Source organism: Salvelinus alpinus, chromosome 36, assembly GCF_045679555.1.
Source record: "Salvelinus alpinus chromosome 36, SLU_Salpinus.1, whole genome shotgun sequence".
Classification (NCBI taxonomy): Eukaryota; Metazoa; Chordata; class Actinopteri; order Salmoniformes; family Salmonidae; genus Salvelinus; species Salvelinus alpinus.
The window spans coordinates 20,406,987-20,430,850 of record NC_092121.1 but is presented as its reverse complement, the minus strand read 5'-3'; the positions used below and the strand labels follow the sequence as shown (position 1 = coordinate 20,430,850).

General features: G+C 43.5%; 1 protein-coding gene and 2 pseudogenes across 1 annotated transcript; all 3 read left to right on the top strand.

Moving 5' to 3' along the window:
* The first annotated feature begins 3,237 nt into the window (after positions 1-3,237).
* On the top strand, positions 3,238-6,247 carry LOC139564747 (migration and invasion enhancer 1-like; annotated as a pseudogene).
* Positions 6,248-6,433: 186 nt separating this feature from the next.
* LOC139564746 (migration and invasion enhancer 1-like) lies at positions 6,434-8,955 on the top strand (annotated as a pseudogene).
* Positions 8,956-11,974: 3,019 nt separating this feature from the next.
* Positions 11,975-23,525, top strand: LOC139565131 (band 3 anion exchange protein-like). Its single transcript, XM_071385234.1, has 20 exons — positions 11,975-12,112; positions 15,739-15,825; positions 15,972-16,027; positions 16,596-16,699; positions 16,814-16,860; positions 16,966-17,131; positions 17,323-17,531; positions 17,686-17,728; positions 18,094-18,278; positions 18,437-18,644; positions 18,887-19,090; positions 19,231-19,379; positions 19,594-19,788; positions 19,978-20,223; positions 20,430-20,519; positions 20,667-20,833; positions 20,915-21,156; positions 21,302-21,471; positions 21,951-22,124; positions 22,511-23,525. Exons 2-20 carry the CDS (start codon positions 15,799-15,801, stop codon positions 22,586-22,588), a joined length of 2,760 nt encoding a protein of 919 aa, XP_071241335.1. The 5' UTR covers positions 11,975-12,112; positions 15,739-15,798; the 3' UTR covers positions 22,589-23,525.
* The last annotated feature ends 339 nt before the right edge of the window (positions 23,526-23,864 follow it).

Sequence of the window (23,864 nt, the reverse complement as noted above, 5' to 3'; positions counted from 1 at the left end):
CTTAGTAGGTGATGTCTGAGTTCAGCATGTGGGAGAAGTTGGAGCTCAGGGATGACAGACGAGCTTCCCAATAGTAATTACCAGTTGGAGGGCCATTCAACTGGATTTTTACCAGTCGTATATGTGGTAAATACTACTTTCCCACTTGGTTATGAATGCAGCATAAGTAAGGAGCCAGCCATTTGTTGCAGTTAAAGAGACATCAACAAGCCACTCCTCTGAGTCAGCATGCCTTGCAAAGTAAAAGATAAGGAAGACAAATACCCAACTTTATGACATGACTCATCCGTCTGAGTTTGTCATCTGCCCAGCCCACCTTTGTCATTGATGCAGTACATCTGTACAGTTATTATCTTATGTTGACCTGCCCATGACTGAGAGGTAGTATATACATCATGTTGTTAAGCATGTCTTAATGAATTGGTGCAGTCTGATTCCGATAGGTAAAAACTGCAATCTTGCATACCAAACATTAATTTTGACAGCATTCCTAGAAAAAAAATGGCAAACTATGCAATGGACAGACAATTGTCCATTGTTTTAAAATACTGCTACTGCAAATTTTTATTTTATTTTATTTATTTAACCTTTATTTAACCAGGTAGGCAAATTGAGAACACGTTCTCATTTACAATTGCGACCTGGCCAAGATAAAGCAAAGCAGTTCGACACATACAACAACACATAGTTACACATGGAGTAAAACAAACATATAGTCAATAATACAGTGGGAAAAAAAAAAAAAAAAAAAAAAGATTAAAAAAAATATATATAAAAAAATACGATAAAAATGAAAAAAAATAAAAAAAAATAAGTCTATATACAATGTGAGCAAGTGAGGTGAGATAAGGGAGGTGAAGGCAAACAAATATATGTATAAATAAATAAAAATATAAAAGGCCATGGAGGCGAAGTGAGTACAACACAACACAACAATGGAATGGTTGGTTTGCAGTGGAAGAAAGTGCAAAGTAGAGACAGAAATAATGGGGTGCAAAGGAGCAAAATAAATTAATAAATAAATACAGTAGGTAAAGAGGTAGTTGTTTGGGCTAAATTGTAGATGGGTTATGTACAGGTGCAGTAATCTATGAGCTGCTCTGACAGCTGGTGCTTAAAGCTAGTGAGGGAGATAGGTGTTTCCAGTTTCAGAGATTTTTGTAGTTCGTTCCAGTCATTGGCAGCAGAGAACTGGAAGGAGAGGCGTCCAAAGGAAGAATTGGTTTTGGGGGTGACTAGAGAGATATACCTGCTGGAGCGCGTGCTACAGGTAGGTGCTGCTATGGTGACCAGCGAGCTGAGATAAGGGGGGACTTTACCTAGCAGGGTCTTGTAGATGACCTGGAACCAGTGGGTTTGGCGACGAGTATGAAGCGAGGGCCAGCCAACGAGAGTGTACAGGTCGCAGTGGTGGGTAGTATATGGGGCTTTGGTGACAAAACGGATGGCACTGTGATAGACTGCATCCAATTTATTGAGTAGGGTTTTGGAGGCTATTTTGTAAATGACATCACCGAAGTCGAGGATTGGTAGGATGGTCAGTTTTACAAGGGTATGTTTGGCAGCATGAGTAAAGGATGCTTTGTTGCGGAATAGGAAGCCAATTCTAGATTTGACTTTGGATTGGAGATGTTTGATGTGAGTCTGGAAGGAGAGTTTACAGTCTAACCAGACACCTAGGTATTTGTAGGTGTCCACATATTCTAAGTCAGAGCCGTCCAAAGTAGTGATGTTGGACAGGCGGGCAGGAGCAGGCAGCGATCGGTTGAAGAGCATGCATTTGGTTTTACTTGTATTTAAGAGCAGTTGGAGGCCACGGAAGGAGAGTTGTATGGCATTGAAGCTCGCCTGGAGGGTTGTTAACACAGTGTCAAAAGAAGGGCCAGAAGTATACAGAATAGTGTCGTCTGCGTAGAGGTGGATCAGAGAATCACCAGCAGCAAGAGCGACATCATTGATGTAAACAAAGAAGAGAGTCGGTCCAAGAATTGAACCCTGTGGCACCCCCATAGAGACTGCCAGAGGCCCGGACAACAGACCCTCCGATTTGACACACTGAACTCGATCAGAGAAGTAGTTGGTGAACCAGGCGAGGCAATCATTAGAGAAACCAAGGCTGTCGAGTCTGCCAATGAGGATGTGGTGATTGACAGAGTCAAAGGCCTTGGCCAGGTCAATGAATACGGCTGCACAGTATTGTTTCCTATCGATGGCGGTTACGATATCGTTTATGACCTTGAGCGTGGCTGAGGTGCACCCATGACCAGCTCTGAAACCAGATTGCATTGCGGAGAAGGTGTGGTGGGATTCGAAATGGTCGGTAATCTGTTTGTTGACTTGGCTTTCGAAGACCTTAGAAAGGCAGGGTAGGATAGATATAGGTCTGTAGCAGTTAGGGTCAAGGGTGTCCCCCCCTTTGAAGAGGGGGATAACCGCAGCTGCTTTCCAATCTTTGGGGATCTCAGACGACACGAAAGAGAGGTTGAAGAGGCTAGTAATAGGGGTGGCAACAATTTCAGCAGATAGTTTTAGAAAGAAAGGGTCCAGATTATCTAGCCCGGCTGATTTGTAAGGGTCCAGATTTTGCAGCTCATTTAGAACATCAGCTGACTGTATTTGGGAGAAAGAGAAATGGGGAAGGCTTGGGCGAGTAGCAGAGGGGAGGGCAGTGCTGTTGTCCGGGGTAGGGGTAGCCAGGTGGAAAGCATGGCCAGCCGTAGAAAAATGCTTATTGAAATTCTCAATTATAGTGGATTTGTCGGTGGTGACAGTGTTTCCTATCTTCAGAGCGGTTGGAAGCTGGGAGGAGGTGTTCTTATTCTCCATGGACTTTACGGTGTCCCAGAACTTTTTTGAATTTGTGTTGCAGGAAGCAAATTTCTGCTTGAAAAAGCTAGCCTTGGCTGTTCTAACTGCCTGTGTATATTGGTTTCTGGCTTCCCTGAAAAGTTGCATATCACGGGGGCTGTTCGATGCTAATGCAGAACGCCATAGGATGTTTTTCTGTTGGTTAAGGGCAGTCAGGTCAGGAGAGAACCAAGGGCTATATCTGTTCCTGGTTCTAAATTTCTTGAATGGGGCGTTTTTTGCTTCAAAGTTGGATTGCAGTGTCACCAATAACGACCCAAACCTCACCTATATGTCTATAGTATTTGCCATTCAAACATATTATCAATCATCTCAAAGAAGGGAAGAAGAAAGGGAAAGGATGGATGCATTTCAAAACTATTGGAACAGGTCCCTGCTAGTATTTTCTTCCTGCTTTTTCTCGCTCCTCCCACCTCTGGTTACGCCAACCAAAAGCATTTCTCTGCTCATACGCTTTAGCTAGCAGGTTAGCCTTTTTAGCATCTGTGTTACACAATCGTGTCTTTAGGTCAAACCTGAATCAGCTTATCGAGAAGAAGGAACTAGCAAGCTAGCTAGTTTCTTCAACAGCCATGGGTGTGCAAGTCAAAGTCGAATACTGGTATGTTTATTTTCCATTTATTGGATTTTTTGCCTTTTTTTAAGCAACTCCCATGCGTTTTAGCTAGCTACTGTAGCTACAGTAGCTAGCAGCTCGAACCAGCCACTTTCATAGCGCAGTGTACCCACTCTTCTATTATGAAACGGGCTATGTTTTATGCTAGCTAACGTTAGTTGATGAATGTTTACCTTAGACATTGCTTGGACATTTTCCCCCAACTACTTTAGGGATAATTATTCATCACTAAGCCATGTTTTTGTTTTGTCGTTGTCTTTAGCGGTGGATGAGGGTACGAGCCCCGCTATCAGGAGCTCGCGCGGGTTGTCACCGCGGAATTCACTGAAGCGGAAGTGTCGGGCTTCGTAGGAAGGCAAGGTAAGTTGGTCCTTTCCACATAGCCTACTACAGACAATACAGGTATGTACAGTGTTGGTAAGTACACTAATAATGTGAAGCATTTTGACATCGTTACATGTTCTTCTATACTCACTGGACAGTTTATTAGAGGTGTGTGTCACCCTCATGCCGGGTTAGTGCAAAGGCTGAGTGAGTAATGACAGTGGCACTGCCACACGGACCCCCCTTTGCCTCCAGAACGCCCTGAAATATTTGGGGGAATGGATTCTTCAAGTCAGACACATTCCAAAAGGATGTTGGTCTACACTGATGCAATGGCATCATGCAGTTGCTGCAGATTGGATCGTGGTACACCACCGCCATCAGCCTGTACCATTGACACCAGACAGGATGGGTCCATGGACTCATGCTGCTTACGCCAAATCCTGACTGCCATCAGCATAAAGCAACAGGAACCGGGATTCGTCGGACCAGGTGACGTTTTTCCACTTCTCAATTGTCCAGTGTTGGCGATCGCGTGCCCACTGGAGCCGCTTCTTCTTGTGTTTAGCTGATAGGAGTGGAACCCAGTTTGGATGTCTGCTGCAACAGCCCATCCGTGACAAGGATGAGATGAGATGTGCGTTCTAAAATGCTATTCTACACACCACTGTTGGCACCAACAATCATACCGCACTCAAAGTCACTTAGGTCACTCGTTTTGCCCATTCTTCTAACATCCAATCACACAGCAATTGAATGCCTCTGCCGGTCTGCCTGCTTTATACAGCTAGCCACGGCCACATGACTCACTGTCTGTAGGAGTGAACCATTTTCTGGGTGGTGTACCTAATAAACTGGCTGGTGAGTGTATGTCTCTACTATATTCTCAGACTACATTGTTTTCCTTGATTTGATGCTTTTGTTTCTGCAGGCAGTTTTGAGATTGAGATCAATGGGCAAGTAGTTTTCTCCAAGCTCGAAACAAGCGGCTTCCCATATGAAGACGACGTAAGTTGTTAACTTCTTACAAGGCTGTCATTTTAATGTCTGACACACTGTGTGTGTCAACTGCCAATGACTACCCATAATGACACAAGATGTCTTGTCCCCCTGCAGATCATGGACGCTATACAGAAAGCCCATGATGGCAAGCCAGTGGAGAAGATCACCAAGAGCCGCCCGCCTTGTGTCATCCTGTAGATCTCCTCTCCCTCTATTCTCCAACCCTGCCCTCTCCTGACAGCACCATGCTGAAGACAGGACAATGCGCATCCATCACTGCCACTGTCATTATTCACTCAGCCTTTGCACTAACCGGGCATGAGGGTGACACACAACTCTCTGTTGAAACTACACTAGCAGAGTTGGACTAAGACCACTGTCTTTGATTTAGAGTACAACCTGTCGTAAGGTTTTGTTGTGCCTTCTCTCTCCCCTCTCTCTCTGCTCCCATTGAGGTGTTCCAGGACATTATATGATTACTGTAGACCAAAGCTGAAAGGTTTATAGTATGATGACCCCAGTCCTGGCAGCTCCTATGTTATGGGATCAGAGAAATGGAGGAGACCGTAAGATCGAGGGGCAGACGGGTTGGGGGGAGCACCCTATTATATTCCAGAAGCCTCATTGCCTGGCAGACAGTTACTGCCTGATTGTTCTAATTCCTCTCAAATAATACAGCACCATCATTGGCCAGACATAAATAAAGTTTTGATGAACGTAAAAGATAAATGTTATTGAGTACCAAAAGCAAGATGGGAAGGAGCTCAATTATTTTCTGCCCTCTGAAAATAATTCTATCACCTAGCTCTAAGCATCATAAGCCCTGTTTCCCAACTTGTATCCTGTACCCTACTATGATGATGAATGTGCTGCTTGAACCTGTCAATGCAATGTTTGTCAATTTATTTAATAAGATGTGTTCTAAAGTGGAGACACTTTAAACAAGGTTGAAGCTTAGATTTTTAACTTTTATTTCTCTTTAAAACTAGTGTATCTCAATGTCGGAACTTGGATGTAATCAGGTTTTGTCCATCTTATAGCTAATCTGCCTGGAGCATTCCAGGCAGTGTCTTTAACAGTGAACTATATCTCTGTTTTGAACTGTTCTCTTTAGCCGAAACGTGAGAAACACTGTAGTATCCAAACCTCTTGTGAATTTGCAATTGTATACTGCCACTGAATCATAGATAATGCATTTTCATTGACTCAGTGGCTTTTATATATGATCAGCTTTACTATTAGTAGAGCTGACCTTGCAAGTCGATAAATCCTTCGTTGTTTTGAAAGCCATCTCTCACTGGTCTGTTTATGTGCACAGTTTATTGAATATCATCTCTGAATACTATTTTTTTTCTGTTTCCCAAGGCTGTCAAGTATGATACCCATTAGGAGAACTTCTATCACAAAATAAAGTTATGGATTATTTAACTGTATAAATATGTTAGTATTGCCTTAATGTGTCATGCTCAAAACTACTTAACATGCTTTTTCTTCTCTTTGTTTCACTTCTGTAATAACTACTCAACTCCATTAGAATGGAGAACATGTCCGTTCCAAAGGGCTATGTGACAACATATTACCATATTATTAGAGTGTTGGCTCATTCACAGGTCTGAACTCTCCATACAGTACGTCCCCATGGCAACATAGCACCTCAGGTGTGTTACTCAGGTCTCGGTAATTACTCTCTTGTTGATGCTCACATTCAGACATCGAATGCCACTGTCATGTGATCATTCTATGGGGGGAACAGCTGTAGGCTACACCCACGCTGTAATGTCAACACAGAGCCAGCCATGACAACTGCAGTAGGAAGAGAAAAGCCTTTGGAGCAAGAAGCATCTTGGTACGTTTCATACATTGCGCCTGCCTTGATCAAACCCTGTTGACTGGCTACAGTAAAGTGTGTCCGAGTTTTTCTTCCTGTATTGAATGTGTTAAGCAGGTTTGCTGTCAATTTTAATTAATTAGATTCAGGAAGTAAACTGAAATTGTAATTCCACATTGAATAGATGTTCAGGGCAATTTGAATTTTTCTTCCTGGATTAACTGGTGTTCAGCTCAAAATACCACTGCCATCAAGCTAGCTATGTACTTCTGTTAACTGAAATGTTTCCAACTCACTCTGAGTAGGAATAGATCCTCTCAGATATGACATTTTGTGGAGGTGTTGTTCCTGCATGTTATGGTCTTGACATGGAATCCAATACCCTGCCCAGCTATATTATTGTCTCAATACACGTTTCAATGTTTTTCTAGAACTTATCCATTACTATAGAAAAGGATAGAAACTTCAAATAACTCAGGATGATGAGCCTTTGGTGTCTCGATTGTCAATGGTTTTTGTTTTTGCAATGTTTTATTGTTTTACATGAAAAAACAGTTAACTATCGTGTAGTAACTTGCCTGTTTCAGTTGATCACTGGTCCAACCCTACCTGGGACAGTAAACCTGAAATCCAATATACCCTATTAGACTTATAACTAAGGAGGCAGGTTACGATTGCTGCTATTGTATTTTCATATTGAGGTTTCTTACTCCTCCAACCTCAGTCATCTGGGCAAAACACCTTTACATCAGCGAAGCACAATCAAGAAGAAAGGAGTGAGAAGAAGAATCTGGGTCAAAAGCCATGGGTGTGGTGCAGATCAGAGTGGAGTACTGGTAGGTTTATATTCATTTATATCTGGGAGGATGCGTTTGTTTAACAAAGAGGCTGGAAACTATGGAAGTCATGGAACATTTCCATTATGCAAACTATGGAAATATGGCAACTGCCATACCTTTTAACATTCAGGTATGTTGTATGTTTTTATGCCGTTTTAATTATTCATCACAGTTTTGGTTTTCTATCACTGTTTCAGTGGCCAATGAGGGTACGAGCCCCGCTACAAGAAACTTCAGCAGGCTGTCGCTGTGGAGTTTCCTGAGGCGGAGGTGTCGGGCTTTGTAGGACGAAAAGGTCAGCTGTATAACCAATCAATCACATTTATTTTATAAAGCCCTTTTTACATTAGCAGTTGTCACAAAGTGCTATACAGAAACCCAGCCTAAACCCCCAAAGAGCAAGCAATGCAGATGCAGAAGCACAGTGGCTACAGTGAAATGTATTGTTGTCATATTTACCTATTCTTTTTGGTAAAATACCAGTTTTCATACCTGTTTTGTGTATGTGTCCATCAAGGTTAAACCTACATTTGTTTTGAAGAGAAGTGTAATGCTGTTGTTTCTGCAGGCAGCTTTGAGTTGGAGATCAACGGGGAGCTGGTCTTCTCCAAGCTGGAAACAGGTGGCTTCCCCATGGAAAAGGATGTGAGTAAAGGAAGCTTTCTCCTCTGAAGTTGCAGAACTGTCAACTTCAGACAGTTTGTTTACATCACTGAAATTGACACAAATATTTTGAAATTCACACAAATGGTCTCAACAATGTGTATGCCCCTTCAGGTCAGGGACGCTCTCCAGAACACCTATGATGGCAAGCAAGTGGAAAAGTGGACCAGAAATCGCCCACCTTGTGTCATCCTGTAGATCTCAGTTCCCTCCATCCTCCAACAGTTATCACTCAGACCAATGCTGCTGTCTGTCACCACTCACACAGCAGAGACTCCTTTCTGTTCCTTCTCTCTCTCTGCTCCCATTGCAGTGTTCCAGGACATTATATGATTACTGTAGCCCAAAGCTGAAAGGTTTATAGTATGATGACCCCAGTCCTGGCAGCTCCTATGATATGGGATCAGAGAAAGGGAGGACATGTGAAGTCTGGTTGGGTGGAACTTCCTTACTCCAGATCTTCCATGCCTATCTGTTTACAGCACCATCATCAGCCAGATAAACGATCCATTTGAGCTGCTGAAGCCTGTCTCGCGTTGTGTTACTGTGCATTGATCTCCCATATTGCAACTGATGCTTTGCAATTAGCTTTAAGTAGAACTGGTCAGTTGAGTAGATGAATTGCTCGTTATGGTAATGAAGGCCACCACCCACTGGTCTGTCTGCTACACTAACGAGACATCAGCCCATGTTCATCACACGCCATTTGAATTATCATCGCTGAATACTGTTATTGATGGCTGATGACAATGTTTGATACCCACTGAGAGGACTTCAATCTCAAAATAAAATGACATTGTTTGTTTTCTTCCTAATTGTTGTCATGTTCAGAACCCAGGCTTTACTGGCAACACAGGAGGAAGGAGGAGACCGCAACCCATACAGACACTTGTTTTCACTGAGGCACATTTGTACACTAGAGGGTGACACAGGCAAAATCCTTTGCCTACAGTTTTCTATTACTTGCCATACTCAACTCAGCGTTAAACAGTCCTATTCTGTGAAGTGATATTTGCTGAATTAGTTTTCACATGTATCTGACTTCTACAGTATTTTCTGCGTTGTGTACTGTCTGTTAAATTCCTTTTGCTTGGTTGATGGTTTTCCACTTTGGCCCTTTATGAGTTTCTGCTCCTTGGGTGGTAAGTGGCTGACACTGGCTAGGTGGGTCCAGGGTACAGGCTCTGGTAAGGAGTGATAATTCATGCAAGCCTGCTTGCTCTATGCCTGATAGAGCCTATCGTCTCAGTCTATGAGCTCCATAGTACTGTCACCGTCTCTGCCGCCCATTTTGTGCCACACAATTCCCCCAACAGAACTTTATGAATTGAAGCATTCAAAATTAGCATTGTGCAATTCATATATGATTGGGTTGCCATGATAATTTTTGCAATAGACCCCTCCATACCAGTCAACAATAATTTCTCAACTCTGTGAAGTATGATTTTTTTATGGTGTTATTGGTTTGTCATATGATTTGTTAGAGGAGATTCCCTCCTGCATCGGATTCGATCAATTAGGAAGCTGGTAAGTGACTGTATGTCACAAGAAGGATGCAACCAACAGCCTCTTAAGTTTGTCAATATTGTAGCTAATGGCCGGGAATACATTGCTCCTTGCGGGGATTGAACCGAGGACACCATGACTCCCAAGACAAACAACCCCAAGAGAATTATGTCCTCATCTATGTTCTGCATATTACGTACGATAATGCTAAAGAGGTACAGTACAGAGGCATATGGACACAGCAGATGCACCTCAACTATTAATGATAACCGCCCTGTGCCACAGCAAAATTGCAATTTTCTCTATCCCTGTCCGTCTCCCTCTCTCTCTCAGGCTTCTCCCCTTTTGATTTGTCCTATTATTTATTGTTTTCTCAGTAATTCAATACCTTTGATACTCCCTCAACAAGACACACTATTATCATTCCCAGAATGCTTCAGTTCCTGCTTATAACATTTCATTTACATATACATAACATAAAAGGCTGATCAGATCACATGTTCACAATGAGTACATTACAATACCATTTAGCTCTGAGACAGGTGCCATAAATTGAATGGGAAATAGCATAGGCGCTATAGTAAACGGGGAAAAATTGTGAATGCAAAAGCCCAAGTGCAGTGAACATCTAGAGCCCTGAAATTCAACTCGAAGCCTTGAAGACAGTTCCACTCCATTTTTTCATTGTTCCCCTCTAATAAGGGACCGATTTAGACCTGGGACACCAGGTGGGTGCAATTAATTATCAGGTAGAACCGAAAACCATCAGGCTCCGGACCTCATAGGGTAAGAGATGAGTACCCCTGCTCTAAAGTAAACACATGGGTGTGGTCCACTGCTTATCTAGTAACCCCTCTGTCATGAGCATGGATGAACACACTGTCATATTTCTAATTTCCAATTCATGCTTTTCACAGATTGATTCAGCATTAATTGACTACTGGCAAGAATGGTGGTGGAGCATCAATAACATTTGCGTTTAAAGTAACAACAGTTGTTGAGTGGTAACAGGGGATGTTATTGATTTCCTCAAAGTTACCTCGCCAAAAAAAAGAAAGATCCAACAAGCATTGAGCCAGTTAATAAAAATTTATTTCAACCGGGCTATACGGTTTTTCAATTACAAGGGCCAGCATTTACAGTAGTATAAACATTTTGTTATTTCCCTTACAGGAGGTGCACAAAATAGAGAAAGTTCCTCACGCAAAACTGGAGAGATCGTTCATACAGGTATTCAGATACAAACACAGATACAGTATGTTGTGTGTTTTGTAGAATCAGAGCAAATGGAAATATAGTTAAATATTTCAATCTCTGTTCATCTCATTACAAGTCTGGATGGATGTTCCTCTCCTGTCTCATAGAGGTATGGTACAGGTCACCCACAGACCCCCACCATCAGGCTCTCTGTATTTGGATACACAATATATATTTACTTGTTTCATTGTATGTTGCTGTCATGAGTTTCTAGTGTTTGAAAACCAAGACCCAATCAAGGCCCTAAATGGATCAAGGTTGATCAGATGATCTGAACATTAAGCCACAGGATGATGGGGGAGTTACAGTAGGTCATACAGTATGGCATGTGTCAGTGGGGGCCTGGGTAACACTTTATTTGGATAGTCCATTTGTAGATGCTATACGGACTATCTACAGACTATCAGTAACATTTCAACTAACTATCTACTAACCCTAGCTCTAACCCTAACCTTAACCATTATCCTAACCCTAAACTTAACTCTAACCCTAACCTTACTCTAACCCTTATTCTTAACCTAACCCTAACCGTAATCTTAGCAAGGAGTTGCTTATTAACAGATTGTTGATAGTATGACCATCTGTAGACCATCTACTGATGGAAAATCCGGACTGTCCAAATAAAGTGTGACCGAGGCCTGGTCATAAGTTTGGCAGCTCTTAATGGAAAAGGTTATTTTTAATAATAAAATCCACTCAAGGTCATCATGAAGGGGAATCCCTCCTTTCATAGAAGGGAATCCCTAGTACGTAAACAAGAGGACGTCAGAAGTCAAGATGCTCACGTCCTGATAGAGTGCCCCCCTTGCATACCCCCTTTCCCCTCCATGCAGGGTGAAGCTGGTCCTGTTGGTCCATACAGGTTTGGTCTCTCTGGCACCCTGTGTCCTGACTTGGCAGCATTCCAAACAGAGAGGGCGGAGGGGAGAGAGGAGGGTTGGGATATCCCTGGCCCAAGGTGGGCCACATCGATAGGGCTGTTTGTCTGTCACACAGGCCTTATCTCTCTATCCCCTTTGGTGCTGAACGTAGTACAGCGTTTCTTGCCCCGGCGTACTTTCAAATGGGTGTTCCCTCCATTTCTCTCTTTCTCTCTCTCTGCCTCTCCATCAGCCCCAGGTCACTCTATCATTGGGTACGTTTACGTTAGCATCGTGGCGATCAACCTATTTCTACTGCCACAGACTAGGCTGGATCACCTTTGTGCAGGTAAGGGTGTGGCTTCCCAGGCCGGGGGTCCTTTACTGGGGGTCTGTCATTGAGGGGGCTTGGGGGTCAGTGGTATTGAGTGGAGTACAGGTGAGAAAAGGTGGGGATTTGAATGAAACATGCGACAGACAACTTTATTTAACTTTCCATGTATCTGAGGTTTATACTAAAATTGTATCATATATGCCTATCAGTGAGAATACATTTTTGGAATGACATAGCTGCAAGTTGGAGTTTGTCTTTCTACAACCCAAGTCTCTCAATTAGTCTGTTGCTAACTAACCGTACAATGACCCAGGTGCTTTTTTTCTTGTTTGTAATTGGTACAAAAATGACTGTAAAATCTAGCATTATGTGTGAGTTGTATAGTACAATTTAAGGTCTGTAGTGTTTGGTTGTGGACCGTGATGTTTCAAATAACAGCTAACATCACACTTCTCTTCATCAGTTTAATTAGTGATGGTATATGTGAAGAAAGTTGACTTTTTAAAGTTTTCCCGCTCACCTTAATTTAGTGGTCGACGGAGGTTTAAAAAACTCAGGGTCACAAGGTTTGAGAGACTTTGGCGGTAGTGAACAGTGTCTTATCTGCCCATCAGCCTCTGTTGTTCCAATGTTAAACACATTTGCATAGTATTTCTAATCAACATTGTTTTATGTGTATTTGGAGCACTACATATTCATTGTGTAACCAGATATATGAAGACACAATTTTAAGTTAATACACATTAAAATATTCTACTTCTCACTTTACACTTAAAGATTTGTATTGCCTGTCATTGTACCACCAGCCTTTTTTTTCTTTACTGTTTTTGGAGTAGAGTAGATCTGTTAAATAGTTGTTACAGTATGAATTGTAATATTGTAAGTTACTGTAATAGATGACTAGAGCACTAGGGTGTCTGTCTGGCCTGAGGAGGGCGTAAACCAGAGATAAGACTCTGTGAGTCTCCTACTCAAACCACTGCAAGGGCCACACTGTCTCAACGGCTGACTCATGGTTAGGAGCCCGGCTCATAGGGGCTGTGACATGAGCTGGTGGTATCTTGATTAAATGGGCCTCAAAATGTGTCATAAGTCTGTTTATAAGGCTTACTTGTGTAGAAGTTCATATGCCCTGTTGGTTGGGCTTGTGACACATTGTGACCAATTTGGGTTCACTGTGTGTATGAGTAGTCCATGAAAACATGACAAAAACAGTCCATTTAGAGTTGACACCAGATTACCCCAGATAAAGTTTACCCCAGATTAGCCCAGTTAGAGTTTACCCCAGAGTAACCCAGTCAGAGTTTACCACAGATTACCCCAGTCAGAGTTTACCACAGATTACCCCAGTCAGAGTTTACCCCAGATTACCCCAATTAGAGTTTACCCCAGATTAACCCAGTCAGAGTTTACCCCAGATTACCCCAATTAGAGGTTACCCCAGATTACCCCAATTAGAGTTTACCCCAGAACACCCCAGTCAGAGTTTACCCCAGATGAACCCAGTCAGAGTTTACCCCAGATTACCCCAATTAGAGGTTACCCCAGATTACCCCAGTCAGAGTTTACCCCAGATTACCCCAATTAGAGGTTACCCCATATTACCCCAATTAGAGTTTACCCCAGATTACCCCAGTCAGAGTTTACCCCAGATGACCACAATTGGAGTTTAACCCAGATTACCCCAGTTATAGAACTGATGCAGGGGCAGTTGAGTCTCAGGTATTCCCAGAATTATTCTTCAGGCCCAGGGCCATAAGCCCCTCCCCCTCCCCCAAAATGGTCAAGATAGAGCTGAGAGGTGTAGACTAGAGCAAGGTCTTATTCGATGTCACTGTTGAACCATTGATTGTGACATTAGAGGGAATCCCCTAATATCCCCCCTCTATATGAGAGCGGGCTGGCATTCCTTAGCTCTTCGGAGACTAAGTCATTGGTATGTTTATATTTATAAGGCCATACTGAGACAGCTCCCTTTTCACCTGTGTACCTACATTGTCCAGCAGAAAAATGACAACTATCGCCTGCGCTGACTTGCATTGTTGACTGTGCCTTACACTGTGCCGTACAGAGATAGAGGAAAAAGGTTCATTGTTTTTTAAATATTTTTTTTATTTAACCTTTATTTAACTAGGCAAGTCAGTTAAGAACACATTCTTATTTACAATGACGGCCTACCAAAAGGCAAAAGGCCTCCTGCGGGGATGGGGGCCTGGGATAAAAAAATGTATTTTAATAAATACAATAGAAATATAGGACAAAACACACATCACAACAAGAGAGACACAACCCTACATAAAGAGAGACCTAAAACAACAACATAACAAGGCAGCAACACATGACAACACAGCATGGTAGCAACATAACATGACAACAACATGGTAGCAACACAAAATGGTAGCAGCACAAAAACATGGTAGAAACATTATTGGGCAAAGTCAACAGCACAAAGGGCAAGAAGGTAGAGACAACAATGCATCACGCAAAGCAGCTACAACTGTCAGTAAGAGTGTCTATGATTGAGTCTTCGAATGAAGAGATTGAGATAAAACGGTCCAGTTTGAGTGTTTGTTGCAGCTCGTTCCAGTCGCTAGCTGCAGCGAATTGAAAAGAGGAGCGACCCAGGGATGTGTGTGCTTTGGGGATTTTTAACAGAATGTGAATGGCAGAATGGGTGTTGTATGTGGAGAATGAGGGCTGCAGTAAATATCTCAGATAGGGGGGAGTGAGGCCTAAGAGGGTTTTATAAATAAGCATCAACCAGTGGGTCTTGCGACGGGTATACAGAGATGACCAGTTTACAGGGGAGTATAGAGTGCAGTGATGTGTCCTATAAGGAGCATTGGTGGCAAATCTGATGGCCGAATGGTAAAGAACATCTAGCCGCTCGAGAGCACCCTTACCTGCCGATCTACAAATTATGTCTTTTTTATCTAGCATGGGTAGCATGGTCATCTGAATCAGGGTTAGTATGGCAGCTGGGGTGAAAGAGGAGCAGTTACGATAGAGGAAACCAAGTCTAGATTAAACTTTAGCCTGCAGCTTTGATATGTGCTGAGAGAAGGACAGTGCACCGTCTAGCCATACTCCCAAGTACTCGTATGAGGTGACTACCTCAAGCTCTAAACCCTCAGAGGTAGTAATAACCCCTGTGGGAAGAGGGGCATTCTTCTTACCAAACCACATTACCTTTGTTTTGGAGGTGTTCAGAACAAGGTTAAGGGTAGAGAAAGCTTGTTGGACACTAAGAAAGCTTTGTTGTAGAGCATTTAACACAAAATCCGGGGAGGGTTCTCTGGCCCTTCCATTTGGAACAAGCTTCAAGAAGTCCTGGAAATTACAAGAGCTCCTACATTTAAATTTGTTTAAAGCAAGGGTAAACACTATGATATCAAATGAAGTGAGGGGCTGTCAGTGTTTTGACCCTTAGTTGCACGACACTTCCCTAAACCATGTTGTTGCTCAATGTGTACATTTATTTTTTTAAACTGTAGTGTTTTGCTTTTTTGGCCAGGTCTCTCTTGTAAGAGATTGTTCATTTCAATGGTAAAATAAATGTCAAATGCATGTCTGTATTTCATGTGTCTAATTCTAGTGTGTTTGTGTTTATTAATTTATGTCAATGTGCATTCACATTACAGGGTATGCACAAACGTTGCTGAAAGTTTAAGGACAGACGAAGCAAGCACTGACACACTCCAATGGAGAACGATCTGTCTTTTGGAGAGGTGGATAAAACACGTTTTTATTGCAATAATGCAGTAAATGGAATGGGGAAATATGAGTTGTCAATTCAAAGTATTTGTAACATTTTATTTACATCTTTTACTTTGACCCCCCCCCCCCCCCCCCCTCTCTCTCTGATTCCATCCAGGATGTCATGTCCTATGAGGAGGAGAGTGACTCTGCTTTCCCATCTCCGATCAGACCGTGAGTGCTCTCCCCTCTTAAAAGTTCATTTTTTAAGTCGAATTAGCATTTCCTCATACAAAAAGTCCAACCTGAACAATATTAGAAGGAATTAAATGAATGGGTGAAAGAGTCTAAAACAAGATTTTGTGAATGCAGCTACATCAAGTGGTTGTCTAGATTGTCAGTGAGAGTGATCAGAAGTAGGCCTACTGTAAATGATTATACAACATCACCCCCCACTGGTCTAAACCAGCATGACGTCCTTATCTGAGAAGGCAGGACTGATAATGCAGAGCTTGCCCAAGTCTCTCACTGAAGTCACCAATCTCTGGTAACACAACCAGCGAATGATTCTGAGACTACAGAATATACAGATGTCATACAGGCTTTTGCTGCCCCTTTTGGCCAGAACACTAAACACCAGGAGCTGCAGGTACTTCATGAAAGAAAGGAGCACAACCTGGTCTGTTGTCTGTAAGATCTGGTGAGACATGGACAGGTGTTGAGGAGCAGCACACCTGCGTCCCGTGCCTCCCCTCACTAACCTGGTTCTCCCCCCTCCCCCTCCCTCCCCCTCCCTCCCCAGGACCCCACCAGGCCACAGTGGCAACTATGACCTGGAGCAGAGCAGGCAGGAAGAGGACAGCGACCAGGCCATCCAGAGCATCGTCATTCACACTGACCCAGAGGGTGAGCACTAAACGCTCATCAACACATTCTCTCTACTCCCCTCTGTATGTCTCTCCTACACAATTACACCTCCAATGGAGTGCTAGGACTGAACACTACCTCTCTGTATTTCAGCCTATCTGAACCTGAACACCAACGCCAACACCAGAGGGGATGCTCAGGTAAGCCCCATTTGGGGTATAGCTTCAAATAAACGTATTCCTAGTATATTGACAAGGAAGTTGCCATTTTGAACCTGAGCATGATGTTGTGTGTGTGTGTCTCAGGCCTATGTGGAGCTGAATGAGCTCATGGGCAGCAGCTGGCAGGAGACTGGCCGCTGGGTGGGCTATGAGGAGAATTTGAACCCAGCAACGGGCAAGTGGGGCCCCTCCCACGTCTCCTACCTCACCTTCAAGAGTCTGATCCAGCTTCGCAAGATCATGAGCACAGGTGACTATCTGAACAAATTCACTGTGTTTATCACTCAATCTATAATAATTTCTTGACATAATCTGGATAATTTCATATTAGCAAATGAATCTTTTCACAGAGCCACCATATGAAACCGTATTTCCAACAATAGATGGCAGGCAGCAACAGGCCATGTTTGACCTATCCCAAAACTCTGTCTGTGTGTTCAGGTGCGATCATTCTGGACCTGCAGGCCAGCAGTCTGTCTGCTGTGGCTGAGAAGGTTGTGGATGAATTGCAGAGCAAGGGTGAGATCCGTGCCACTGATAGAGATGGCCTGCTGAGGGCTCTACTGCAGAGACGCAGTCAGTCTGAGGGAGCTGGAGCTCGACCCCTGGGAGGAGACATCGAGATGCAGACCTTCTCTGTCACCAAGCAGGTAACACTAGGCTTAGGATCTATATCCCACTGCTAAATCTACATATCATTCCAGCACTTCATGACTTCATTCAACCTCTCTTCCTCTTTCTTTGATAAATCTATCTTTCTCTCCCAATATCTCACCAACTGACCTTCCTCCCATCGCTTTTCAGAGAGATACAACTGATAGCGTGGAAGCCTCCATTGTCCTCTCAGGTAAGTCGTGTGTGTGAAAAGTGAAATACAACTCACCACCAACTTTTAAAATGTATTTTATTTAACTAGGCAAGTCAGTTAAGAACAAATTCTTATTTACAATGGCGGCCTACACCGGCCAAACCCGGACGCTGGGCCAATTGTGTGCCGCCCTATGGGACTCCCAATCACGGCCGGTTGTGATACCTCCTGGAATCGAACCAGGGTGTCTGTAGTAACGCCTCTAGTACTGAGATGCAGTGCCTTAGACCGCTGCGCCACTCGGGAGCCCAACTGGATACTCTGCCTGATTTGCCTATTCAACCATTTATTCTAAAGAATATGGAGACTGTAATCTAAGCTCTATGTGTGTGTGTTTGTTCCAGGGGTGATGGACTCCCTGGAGAAGCCTGCCGTGGCCTTCGTCAGGCTGGGGGACTCTGTGGTGATAGAGGGGGCCCTGGAGGCCCCTGTGCCGGTGCGCTTCGTCTTTGTGCTGGTGGGCCCCAGCCAGGGAGGAGTGGATTACCATGAGAGTGGCCGTGCCATGGCTGCCCTTATGGCTGACTGGGTGAGAAAATAGGAGTGGAAAGAGGGATGGGACTTATTAAGGCCAAGGAGCGCAAGGGGAGAGGGGAAGAATGAAAAGATGCTTCATAGTATCTAGATTAATGTTTTCAGTGTTTTACAATAGCTAACCATGCTCTCCCCATGTCTCCGGTCCTACAGGTCTTTAGTCTGGAGGCTTACCTAGCCCAGACTAACAAGGAATTGACCAATGCCATCGCTGATTTCATGGACTGCAGCATCGTCATCCCGCCCACTGAGATCCAGGACGAGAGCATGCTCCAGCCAATCATTGACTTCCAGAAGAAGATGCTGAAGGACAGACTCCGCCCCTCTGACACCCGAATCATATTTGGTGGCGGGGCCAAAGGTCAGTCACACAGACTAACCCTGTAGTTACAACTAATCTAAATCTACATATAACTTGTTAATTCAATTTCCAAATTAGGGATTGTTTACACTTGGCCTACATTTCCTTCTAATATGATTTTCCAAATAAAATTGATATTTAGAAAATGCAGAGATTCTGGAGATTCTAGTCTAAACCCATCCAAAACACTTGCTCTGTCTGTGCTCATTTTGAGTCATTATTTGTTTTGTTTTTGTATCCAGCTGATGAGGCCGATGAGGAGCCAAGAGAAGACCCACTGGCCCGGACAGGCATTCCCTTCGGCGGGATGATAAAGGACATGAAGCGGCGGTACCGCCATTACATCAGTGACTTCACAGACGCCCTCGACCCCCAGGTCCTGGCTGCTGTCATCTTCATCTACTTCGCTGCCCTGTCCCCTGCCATCACCTTCGGAGGCCTGCTGGGTGAGTTCATGTCTGAAGGAGGGACCCACCTAGTATCATAGAGGACAGGAGCACTGACTGACTCTATATAGGATTTGTGGGTAGTCCTACATAACAGCGGTTATAATCATGACCTTCATCCCCCTGACCTCTGCCTCCAGCCGATAAGACGGAGCACATGATGGGCGTGTCTGAGCTGATGATCTCCACCTGCGTCCAGGGCATCATCTTCGCCTTCATCGCAGCCCAGCCTACACTGGTCATCGGCTTCTCTGGACCACTGCTGGTGTTTGAGGAGGCCTTCTTTGCGGTATGTATCATAGAACTTTCACATAACAGCTCAGTGAGCCCTAGCTATAACCCCTGATGACAGTATGCTGAGCCATCACTGCTTCATGTCCTCAGGATGTCAATCATATTAGACATGATTTGCATTGGCTATTATGATAACTATGAATTTCAAAGTTACAATGCAAGTACATCATTAACATAAACAACTTATTTTTATAAATCCCATTGTCTAGTTCTGCAAATCCCAGGAGATTGAGTACATTGTGGGCCGTATCTGGGTAGGCCTGTGGCTGGTGATCATCGTGGTGGTTATCGTGGCCGTGGAGGGCAGCTTCCTGGTCAAATTCATCTCCCGCTTCACGCAGGAGATCTTCTCCATCCTCATCTCCCTCATCTTCATCTACGAGACCTTCAGCAAGCTCGGCAAGGTACCACACATCACTCCACCTCATCTCCTCACATCCATCCCAACATTCACAACATCCCATCCTAAGCACTTTTTTATACCTCAACTGTAAATACAGAAATAAAACCTGTCTTTCTCCTTTCCTTCACACCCCTCCTGTCCTCCGCTGCTAATTAATCTACATACCTACTTTTCTTCTCTTGTTATTCAGATCTTCAAAGCTCACCCTCTGGTTCTGAACTATGATTACTTGAACGACACCCTGGAAAACCCTTTCCACCCGGTGGTCAAGGAGCACATAGAGTATCATGATGATGGCAACACGACAGTGCACGAGGTCGTACTTGAGAGGGCCTACCCCAACACCGCCCTGCTTTCCATGTGTCTTATGTTCGGGTGTTTCTTCATCGCATACTTCCTCCGTCAGTTCAAAAATGGCCACTTCCTCCCTGGACCGGTAAGAGCTACAGCTGTTTTCAACAGTGATGACTACTGTATATCTGTGAGCAAAGCAAACTTTTAACAACCTGGTGCTTACACAGTATGTTACTGCTGGACAGTATTGAAGAGAGATGAATCAGGATAGGGTCTTTTAGGGCTGGAGAGCCCCCTCTGTGTTCTGTGTGTGATAGCCTTCACTTCATATGTTTTCCCTATCACCAGATTCGTCGGATGATTGGAGATTTTGGTGTTCCCATTGCCATTTTCTTCATGATCGCTGTGGATATCACCATTGAGGATGCCTACACTCAGGTTAGTGATTTATAGGTTTGTGTTGCCTTGACTAAAAGGTGATCTCGGTGGATAACATATTACTCTATCCTTAAACTGTTTCATGTAAAAAGGGATATCTATTAATAGATTAAATACAGCATATGTATTTTGTGTGTCCCCTGGCAGAAACTTGTGGTGCCCAAGGGTCTTATGGTGTCCAACCCCAATGCCAGAGGCTGGTTCATCAACCCCCTGGGAGAGAAGAAGCCTTTCCCCGCCTGGATGATGGGGGCGTGTTGCGTGCCAGCCCTGCTGGTCTTCATCCTCATCTTCCTCGAGTCCCAGATCACTACGTTAGTAAAATTGTCTTCATGTCCATAGTCCCTCCACAACCGTCAAGCCTCCTAACATTGTTTGACCTATGACCTTTCTAGGCTGATTGTGAGCAAACCAGAGAGGAAGATGGTGAAGGGCTCTGGTTTCCATCTGGACCTGCTCATCCTGGTCACCATGGGTGCCATCGCCTCCCTGTTTGGGGTGCCCTGGCTGAGTGCCGCCACCGTGCGTTCTGTCACCCATGCCAACGCCCTCACTGTCATGAGCAAGGGACCCAAGCCTGAGATCGAGAAGGTGCTGGAGCAAAGGATCAGCGGCATGCTTGTGGCCGCCATGGTCGGTAAGTGCTACCATATAGGCTACTGAGATTTAGCTGATGCAGTCAATCCCGACGAACAGACAGAACACTGGGTGTCTAAAGAAAAGGTAAGCACAGTCCTTTGTTGAGCTCCTAAAAATGTCTGAGAAATGTTTGTTGTTCCCAGGTGTGTCCATTCTCTTGGAGCCTATCCTGAAGATGATTCCCATGACGGCTCTGTTTGGAATCTTCCTCTACATGGGTATAACCTCACTCAGTGGGATCCAGATGTGGGACCGAATGCTTCTGCTTATTGTACCCAGGAAATACTATCCTGCTGACGCCTACGCACAAAGGGTATGCTGCCTTTCTCCACCCCCCATTTGTCCTCCTTTCTGTTTCATCGTTTTATATCATTATTTAATTTATGAAACATACCAGACAATTCCTACACAATAACACACTGTGGCAATCACAACGTAATTATCTGAAAAATCATAAATTACCTTTGCACTTACAAGTTTTACACCATAGTAAATATCAGGAGTGCAACTTTGGTTTTAGAAGTGGGGGAGACATAATTTTGTATTTAATTTTTATACAATCCGATAAACACTCCAAACAGCCTACCCGACCACTCGGAGGCGTCCGCATGGTCCTAAAGCACACCATTGCCTTGTTTTGTATCACATTCCAAAGATAAAACTGGGGCGGGCCAAAAATGCTATTTCAGAATGTGCCCGTCCCCAGTGAAAGTTATGCCCCTGGTAAACATATGTATATATCCAATGTGTTGCCCCTGTCTTAACCCTCCTTCTCTCATCTCCTTACTGCAGGTAACTACTATGAAGATGCACTTGTTCACTCTGATCCAGATGGTGTGTTTGGGAGCTCTCTGGATGGTGAAGATGAGTGCCTTCTCCCTGGCTCTGCCCTTTGTCCTCATCCTCACCATCCCCCTGCGCATGGCCATCACTGGAACACTCTTCACTGACAAGGAAATGAAATGTGTAAGTGGCACACAAATGTTTTAATGTGGTTAACTACAATCACAACACATGCATATGTTTTGGGTAGGAGCCTGGTCCCAGGTCAGTACCTTATGTTGTCATGCCGATGAGTGGTCAGAAGATTTAACTAAATCACATACACATGAGAACAGTATGGACCTGATGGAATCTGCAGAGAACATTTTCAAAATACCCATTCAGCTGTTGATCAATAGAATGTCAGTATAGCTATTCATTTTCTACATATTGGGTTCAGTTTCATTTCTATTGGAAATGCTATCTTTCAAATCATTTCAGGAGGTTTAGAATAAATTCTGCCTCTAATAAATCAGTGTGACTCAACTAAACTGTGTGTTTCTCTAATGAGACTGTGTGACCTGTTGTAGCTGGATGCCTCTGACGGCAAGGTGAAGTTCGAAGAGGAGCCAGGAGAGGATATGTACAACGAGTCCCCGTTGCCATGAACACCTGGACACGACCTTTCACTTCTCAACTCGCTACGAGGATCCAGTAAACTCAAACAATGCTTTAATAGGGACCGGTGTCTAACACATTTATTAGTATGTGCCATCAAAAAATATTCTTTAGGAAAATGTATTTTTAGCCAACTGTCCTGAAACCTCATTGCAATTGGGTATGTTTGTGTGCCAAGCTAAAATGAAGGTCTCGGGTAAGCATTCAAACATTTTTAATGACAGGTAGCCTAATATTCTACACTATTAATATGAGAATTAACATTTATCTCTCAAATACCCAAATAATGCCAAAAATATAATCCCATCAGTATTAGGCAGATAAATAGATAAATGCAATATTATAAGTCACACGAAAATACTTTTCTATGGGACTGTTATTTTAGCCTTGATTCTGTAGCCTATTTTATACCCTAGTTACATCACTCTCCTTTGTTACAGTTTGGTTTTATGCTTCATTGTGTGCTTATTGAATGAAAGTCTTATGTAGATTACCTTTTGTTCTTGCTGTTTTGTTTAGTTGCAAGCTAAAGTGTGAGTATGGAGTTCAAATCATCTTAGTTCTATTGTTGGGTGTCCAGTGGTGTCACTCATTCAGTTCTTATACCTAAATACATATTTACTTCAGGATGTAATGCTTTCGGGATTGCAAAGGTGAGGGATACATATAGGAAAATGATTGATTAATCACTGAATGAATTGTAACAATATAATGATGATGTGGGAGAGAAATGTGTAAATATGACATATGAATCACAGCAATAAGATCGGACTATAGGCCTATTGCACCATTTTTTAATTGATCAGGGACAGGTGTAAAAGGACAGCTGTATATTTGGTTTATTGTATGTTGATGTGTGTTTGAATCACTGTACAACTGCTGTTTTGATTTTCACCCAACCAATTAAAGACATTTTAAACCCTTTAATTTCTTAATTTGAGACATTCCATCACTTTATTCATCAATGGTAGGAGGGCTGACAGTGCTGGTCCACAGGAGCACTGAGAAGGGCGCCACTCCAACGCGGTTTAACGAGGCTGTGCGCTCATTGGAAAGTCATTTGGTTCCAATGGATCTGGCTGGCTGGATTGGATGGCTGGATTACGCCCCCAAACTGACAAGGTGGAGTTGGAAGAAATTACATGAGTGGGAAAATGAAACCGTCAAATAGGCTACTCGACTTTGCAAATGGGAGCACCACTAAAAGTATAGGCCTATCCATGGAATACAATTCCAGTATCGTTTTCGCAATCTGTCAACAGAGTT

Bases quoted from the DNA above. Each gene is read 5' to 3' on its own strand.
- LOC139565131 (XM_071385234.1), top strand. From the start codon at position 15,799: ATGGAGAACGATCTGTCTTTTGGAGAG. The intron at 20,520-20,666 runs GTTAGTGATTTA...GTCCCCTGGCAG, and splicing joins TTGAGGATGCCTACACTCAG to AAACTTGTGGTGCCCAAGGG. The intron at 21,157-21,301 runs GTAAGTGCTACC...TGTTGTTCCCAG, and splicing joins GCTTGTGGCCGCCATGGTCG to GTGTGTCCATTCTCTTGGAG.